The sequence below is a fragment of the Solanum verrucosum genome, unplaced genomic scaffold (genome assembly GCF_900185275.1).
Source record: "Solanum verrucosum unplaced genomic scaffold, falcon-dt-bn FXZP01000165.1, whole genome shotgun sequence".
NCBI lineage: Eukaryota > Viridiplantae > Streptophyta > Magnoliopsida > Solanales > Solanaceae > Solanum > Solanum verrucosum.
In genome coordinates, this window is record NW_026020340.1 from 3269996 (window position 1) to 3277386 (window position 7391).

Consider the following 7391-nt stretch of genomic DNA (forward strand, 5'->3'; position numbering starts at 1 on the left):
GTTTAGACTGGCAAGCACTAGTTGTTACAGTTTAATTTTCTTTATTTTTTTTACAGTTGGTATAAAGTGAATAGGTAGCATATGGTGTAGTAGTGTCATGTGGTTTGTTGTTCGAATCTCTGGTTTCCAAATAGACAAAAGAGTTTTGTTTCCTCTAGAAACTGGAAAGTGGAAAGTTGGGTAAATTTTGTGTTTACTGTTAAACAGTTGAGTATCTCTTGAGTTGTAGTGAGGAAAAAATGGCAGGTGGAGGAGCAGCTCCAGCAGCAAAATCGGATGACCCAGCGCCACATCCAACAAAAGATCAGCTTCCTAATGTTTCCTATTGTATTACTAGTCCTCCCCCATGGCGTGCGAAACTTTCTTTTACATCTTTTCCTTTTCCTTAACTTTCTCTGCCTAACTCATATACAGAATTTGTTTCACCTAACTAACTTCTGTTTGACCACTTGATTTATTCACTACTAAAGTCACAACTAATTATGTTTTTGTTGCCAAATTGACATGTTCAATTTTTTGAACAATTATGTGGTCTCCCTTCTTCTAGCCGCATCTTTTTTGACAGTAATGAAGATTTTTGTTGGAGAAATTGTTTTAGCAAGGTTTTCTGTGTTGAGATATAAATTTGATGGAGGAGATTATAGAAAGGAGAAGCAAACTGTTGAAGATTATGTTACAAATTAATTTTGTCAGAATTTCAGGCCAAGAGGGAGATTTGTTGGCTATTATTTGCCCTTAGTTTCTTAACATAAATAGGTTTTTCTCATAAGAAAAGGTTTAACATTGACTAGCTTTTTTCTTGTAGGAAAAGGTTTAAAATTGGCTAGTCATTTTCTGGTAGTAAATTGTTTAGAACTCTCTATAAATAGAAACTTGTTCCTTCTAACTTAATCTGCATTCACAATGTAGTCTTTAACGACTTTGAGAGTTTTGGTTAGGGGGAGAATTTGTGGGACACAAGTTTGATACGTTATCACTTGTGTGAACCTACCATGTATTTCGAGTAAATTGGTTGAGGTTATTTCTCTCTATATTTTGTACTCTCATGTTTATATAGTGAATTGTTCATCTCCTTTGTGGATGTAGGTTGATTGATCGAACCACATTAAATCTTTGTGTCGTTTGGTATATTTCTCGTTTGGTCTTTTGAGGTTTGTTTTGTTAGCTTCCGCATTACACCTAATTGTTTCGGTCCTAACAGAAAGTTCACACAACTTGTGAGAGTTTCATGGCCAGTAGGCTCATTTTGTGAAACTATTATATTGGTGTTTGACATAAAGTGATTACTATGCTTCCTCCTATTGCTCTTGAACAAAGAGTCAAAGACATAACCGGACACTTCTCTGTACTAACTTCTTTAAATGTGTTTTTACCAATTTCACCATAATCTGGATGCTGTATCATGTTGATTTTGTTTTAATTGTTGGAATGCAGCTGAGGCTATCCTTCTTGGATTTCAACATTATCTTGTTATGCTTGGTACAACAGTTATCATTCCTACCGCGTTGGTTCCCCAAATGGGAGGTGGAAATGTGAGGCCTTTTAACACTATTAAGCTGTTTAACTACATAACCCATGATTGATTTTTGACCTCGAATAGTGTTATCCTTCTTTAATGGAATATTACGCGACTTTTTGCAGGAGGAAAAAGCAAAAGTTATTCAGACAGTGCTATTTGTTTCTGGTTTGAACACCTTGTTGCAGACTTCCTTTGGGACTAGGCTGCCCGCTGTGATTGGCGGGTCCTATACCTTTGTTGCACCTACAATTTCAATAATCCTTTCTGGTCGATGGGAAGACCCAGACCCTGTCTCGGTTGGTCTCTTCAGACATTGTATTTCGTCTTCTGTGTGAATATGCAATGAATCTCAGCATTTAAACGTCAAAAAAGAAACAACAACTAAAATTTTAATTATTATGTTGCTTATAGCAATTTTAAACTAGCTGCTTATTTTTTTCTTTTTATGATTCGTATTGGTGTATATTCTTTTTATTCTCTAATGGAAGGGAAAATATGTGGAGACACAGTGTAAGACATTATGAGACTCATCTTTTGCATCTTAGAGATATTTAGTCCTTATTGATTGTAAACATCTCCTATGATCATCAGAGATTCAAGAAGATAATGCGAGCCACCCAAGGTGCACTTATTGTTGCTTCAACACTTCAGATTGTCCTGGGTTTCAGTGGTCTCTGGCGCAACGTTGTAAGGTTTGTCAATGTCACAATGCTTATGCATGCCGTGAACTATTCATTACCTATAGCATAATTCATGCTTCAAGTTGTGCTTCTCTATGCACACCTTGTTCATAATTCTCATGTAGTACCTTCTCCTTCATCCATCATTTTGGTGAAGTGATATAATTTCTGCACATTGCATAGTGTTCCTCTATACTAGTGTATCAAGCAAAACTTCAAAAGATTGTTCTTGTGGTTTATTGTTCTGCATGTTCATGTGGAAACTAGATCTTGTTAACATTTTATGTTCTGTGGATTCATAGGTTTCTGACCCCACTTTCAGCTGTTCCGTTGGTGTCTCTTGTCGGCTTTGGGCTTTATGAGTTTGGTTTTCCTGGGGTAAGTATACAACTTCTCGTTGCACTGATTCTGAAGTATCTATCCTATAGTACATTACATGTTTTCTGTTTGGGTGTTCATGGACTTGTTCCCTAGTTTGCTGTTATAGTGAAAAAAATAATCTTATTTGTTTAGGTTGCCAAATGTGTTGAAGTTGGGTTGCCGCAGTTGGTCCTCTTGGTCATCTTTTCTCAGGTGGGATGCTATTTGGGAAATAAAAATTTCCTTTTGAAAATTATTTATGTTGGAAGGCATCATTAGACATGAAACAAAGAAAGTTAACTTGGTGGTTATTTCAGTATTTGGCCCATCTGATACGCCCAGGGAAGCATATCTTTGATCGCTTTGCTGTTCTTTTCACTGTGGCAATCGTATGGATTTATGCATACATTCTTACTCTGGCTGGGGCTTATAATGGGAAGCCACAAAGGACCCAGATAAGCTGCAGAACTGATCGGGCTGGACTTATTGGTGCTGCTCCCTGGTAAATTATCTTCTTTTATTATTTTCCAGGGGATATTCTTGTGCCTCTTTTTTTTCATATCCTCTAGGCATAATGGAGGAATGCTTGTGCACATTAATTGCTGTTAATTCTTGCACACAATAATTAACTTACATCATACTGTGGTGAAAAAGGTACAAGATAAAATAGACTGATAGGTATCTGAAAATCATTAGTCTGATTTTCTTGTTTAAGACTGCAACGTTATTTCTTTCTGAAAGGAGAACAATTTTTGTTTCGCGAAAACCAAAGTCGTAACTGACAAAAACTGAACAAAATGATTTTGTTTTCAGTTTAACAGAAAACCCAAGAAGGAAAAGAAGATTAGCTTGTTCTTCCTGCTGAAACCCTCCTTTTTTTAGAAAAAATCCTTTCACTTTGGACTTACTTTCTTCATGGTGTTATCTAAACAAGGTATACTGCCCCATTACATTTTATATAACAATATTTGATCAGCAAGAAGTTGTGGATGTTAATTTGACTTATATATTTTATTAGTAATACATAGTGGAAGAAAATATTAAAGTAATGGTTGAAAAGGTAGTTTATTAGAGAAAATTCCAGAACATACTTTCAAAGTTCATAATGAATGTGGTGTCTTGAAAGTTATGAAACTTGTATCGAGATGGACTTGTATCAAATAGTTTGGGATTGGGACAGAAGTACTATTATATTCTCCGCTTCCCTTTTTCTCATGTTTATTTTTTAACTAATTCCAATCATCTTTTTCTATTTCATTTTTTAATTGTTTTTTCTTTTTTTGTCTCTTTGTTTCTTTTTATGTTTCTATGTACTAACTCATTGATCTAATACATGATACTTTATTGAGTTGTTGTAATATTTTCATAATTTACCGGATTATCTGCAGGATTAGAGTTCCATATCCTTTTCAATGGGGAGCACCTTCATTTGATGCTGGTGAAGCATTTGCTATGATGATGGCTACATTTGTTGCTCTCGTAGAGGTTTGTCACCCATCAGAACTTTGATACATAGTGAATATTGTGAATTGCTATCTGATACTAGCATTTTTGTGGTGCTGTAACCTATTTTTCTTTCCCACCCTCCCTCTCCTCAATTGTCAATACTGGTACTTTTCCACTTCGCTCCCTTGTTGACTCAAATCCCCCAAACTCAAGGGTGGATGAGAAGGGTGCTTTCTGCTCGAGCTTACCTCTTGTCTATATAGTCTGGCATGCTTACAAATACTTTAGGTGTGCGTTCTATTTTGATATTTCTTTTGCTTTGTTACGTAGTACTTCTGCTTGCATTAAGGTGCAATGAATATAATGACTCCTCAGGTTGTTGGTTCAGCTTACATATGTTACTTGTTAACCTGCAACTCTCTCTCTCTCTTTCTTATTATCCCCTGCTCTGTTCTTCCCTTCTTTAACTTCTTCATTGTTTCTTTAATTTCATCAACAATTTCCCTTGTTAGTGAGTATGGCTACTTTTATGTTTGTCAATATGTTGGGCTAAAGCTAATCTCTTTCTTGCTTGTGCTCTCTGGTATTTTCAGTCTACTGGTGCTTTTATTGCAGTTGCAAGATATGCAAGTGCCACTCCCATGCCACCATCCATACTCAGCCGGGGCGTAGGTTGGCAGGTAAACAGATGCTGCCCCCTGTAAACTCCCCTCCCTAGTCCCAACATTTTCTGATACAATGACTAAAAAGGGAAAACGCAAACAATTTTGTTATTTTGTTGAATTTGAACGCAGAATCAAATGCATAGGGTGGTTTGAAAGGTTTATGTGGAGAGTCATGACATTGTTTCAGTCTTTCCAGATTAGCCTTTTCCACCAGAAGATTTCACCTTTGGTATTACAAATTTCTTCAGCTCATACCCCAAAATTTCTTCAGCTAGTACCCCAAGTCTGTCACATAACTCTTCAGCTAAATACCTGCCTGTCACATGACTCTCTCCATGCATTGCGCGAGTAAATGTGTCCACTCAATTGAAGCCGGAGCTGTTTCAGTCTGGTTCAGAATTACTGTATTGGAAAAAATGAAGGTGGTAGAGGGATGGAGGAGTGGGGATCAACTAGATATGGATCACTGAAAAAAGTTTCTGGATCATGTAAAAGGACCTTTTATATTTTCCTTTATTTTATTTTTTGAGTTGGGGGTGGGGGAATGAATGAGAAAGTTTCTGGATCATGGAAAGAGAAAGTACCTTTTAGATTCTCTTAACTGTTTTTATTTATTTAGGGGAGGTGGGTGAGGGGTGGGGTGTATAAGGGCATATATGGAAAGACAATTAATTTGGAACTCATTCACGAGAAGGATGATTGTTTATGCACTTCCTCACTCCAATCTCTTGCCAACGTGCTCCTTAATTATCATCATATGACGAACCTTTTTGCTGTATTTACTTTCCATATCTGTGTTATGTCAGGGAATTGGCATTTTACTATCGGGTTTGTTCGGCACCGGGAATGGATCTTCTGTATCTGTGTAAGTTACAGGCAAAATCTTCTTCAGCACAATAAGATGGAAGAATTTAGTCATCTAAGACGAATTAACTTTGTCTTCATACACATGCAGTGAAAATGCTGGTCTTTTAGCACTAACACGTGTTGGCAGCCGAAGAGTTGTTCAGATATCAGCAGGGTTTATGATTTTCTTTTCAATCCTTGGTAAATGTCCTGTCCAAGTATTTTGTTGAATAAATTTTCTTGATTTTCGCTGATATTTTATCCCTCCCCCCCCCCCCCCCCTGCTCCTCTTTTGCATGTTATTTTATCTAAATGCACTTTGTTTCTTTTCAGGAAAATTTGGTGCCGTCTTTGCTTCAATTCCAGCACCCATTGTAGGCGCTCTGTATTGCCTATTCTTTGCTTATGTAGGTACGTAAATATACAAGGGAAGCCCTGTGTCATGATCACTACCAATATGTGGTTCACGTTATGACGAGTTAGTGATTTCCTTGTTCTCTTTCTTTGTAGGGGTTGGAGGCTTAAGCTTTCTTCAGTTCTGCAATCTTAATAGTTTCCGTAACAAGTTTATATTAGGTTTTTCTATCTTTTTGGGTTTATCAGTACCACAGTACTTCAATGAATACACTGTGATTGCTGGTTACGGACCTGTTCACACACATGGACGATGGGTATAGCAATTAGCACTAACTCAGTCCATTTTAACATTTTGATTTCATTCAATTATTGAGAGGTGGCTGAAAAGAGTTCTTGTGCTTTGTTATTCTTCAGTTCAACGACATGGTGAACGTTCCCTTCTCATCAGAAGCTTTTGTTGCTGGCATCTTGGCTTATTTCCTGGACAACACAATGCATAAAAAGGAGAGTTCGACAAAGAAAGACAGAGGCAAGCCGTGGTGGAACAAGTTCCGGTCCTTCAAGAGTGACACAAGAAGTGAGGAATTCTACTCTCTTCCGTTCAATCTCAACAAGTATTTCCCGTCAGTATGAGATCATATTGAGGAACAAAACAAATGGGTTCATACACGATAACACGGGAGTGAGTCCCTTGTCAATGAATTATTCATTGGGGCCTCACTGCTGCTACACATTTTCTTTTATATGTATGCAAAAAAAGGGAAAGTATAACTAGTCTGACCATTTTGAAGTTACTTAGTGAATTTGTTTACTGTTATTTTTCTGTTGTAAATTGATGGATATGTGGATTTAAGTAGCAATATAGCAAGTTTGATGGTTTCTAGTCGTTGCAAAAATCTATTTGTTATTTCATTTTAGGTTGTATCATGTAGTAGTTGACAAGTTTTTATTCCATCTTATATGTACTTGTACTTGACGCTGCACTTGTTCTACTTATCTAATACTTCTAAAAGGAAAGGAACAACCATTGGGAAAAAGGGAGGATATCAAAATTTTCAAGAAACAAAATTATATTTATAGCTTATGAAGTAAGAATATCAACAATGTAAGTTTCAAATTAAAATATATGATATAAAGTTAAGAGGAATAAAACTGTGGTTCAAATTTTTTGATAAGTTAATATAATGATACCGAAATAGTATTGTGTTGCTTTAATATAAGGGAAAAGGGTTTAATATACCTCTTAACTTTGTCATTTTGAGCTGATATATGCCTCGTTATGAAAGTGGCAAATATATACCCTTACCGTTATACAAATGTCTCATATATACCCTTACCGTTACAAAAGGAGTTCACATATACCCTTCATCTAACGGAAGTGAAAAAAATAGTTTCAAGTTTATTTTTTTGACTTTAATTTTTTTAAAAAAAAATCATGTAGGGGTATATATATGATCCTTCTAGCAAAGTTCAAGTTATATTTTAATCTTTTTTCATACAAAAATTATTTTTTGACTT

At 36.1% G+C, this 7391-nt stretch overlaps 1 protein-coding gene across 1 annotated transcript; it reads left to right on the plus strand.

Annotated features, from left to right (window-relative positions):
- Positions 1 to 6757, plus strand: LOC125837151 (nucleobase-ascorbate transporter 6-like). The gene is made up of 14 exons (XM_049516294.1): positions 1 to 351; positions 1435 to 1532; positions 1642 to 1815; positions 2111 to 2211; positions 2502 to 2577; positions 2713 to 2772; positions 2877 to 3061; positions 3948 to 4044; positions 4599 to 4685; positions 5477 to 5535; positions 5626 to 5717; positions 5850 to 5927; positions 6027 to 6187; positions 6288 to 6757. Exons 1-14 carry the CDS (start codon positions 240 to 242, stop codon positions 6504 to 6506), a joined length of 1599 nt encoding a protein of 532 aa, XP_049372251.1. The 5' UTR covers positions 1 to 239; the 3' UTR covers positions 6507 to 6757.
- Positions 6758 to 7391: the final 634 nt, after the last annotated feature.

Bases quoted from the DNA above. Each gene is read 5' to 3' on its own strand.
- LOC125837151 (XM_049516294.1), top strand. From the start codon at position 240: ATGGCAGGTGGAGGAGCAGCTCCAGCAGCAAAATCGGATGACCCAGCG. The intron at 1,533-1,641 runs GTGAGGCCTTTT...GACTTTTTGCAG, and splicing joins CCCAAATGGGAGGTGGAAAT to GAGGAAAAAGCAAAAGTTAT. The intron at 2,212-2,501 runs GTTTGTCAATGT...GTGGATTCATAG, and splicing joins CTCTGGCGCAACGTTGTAAG to GTTTCTGACCCCACTTTCAG.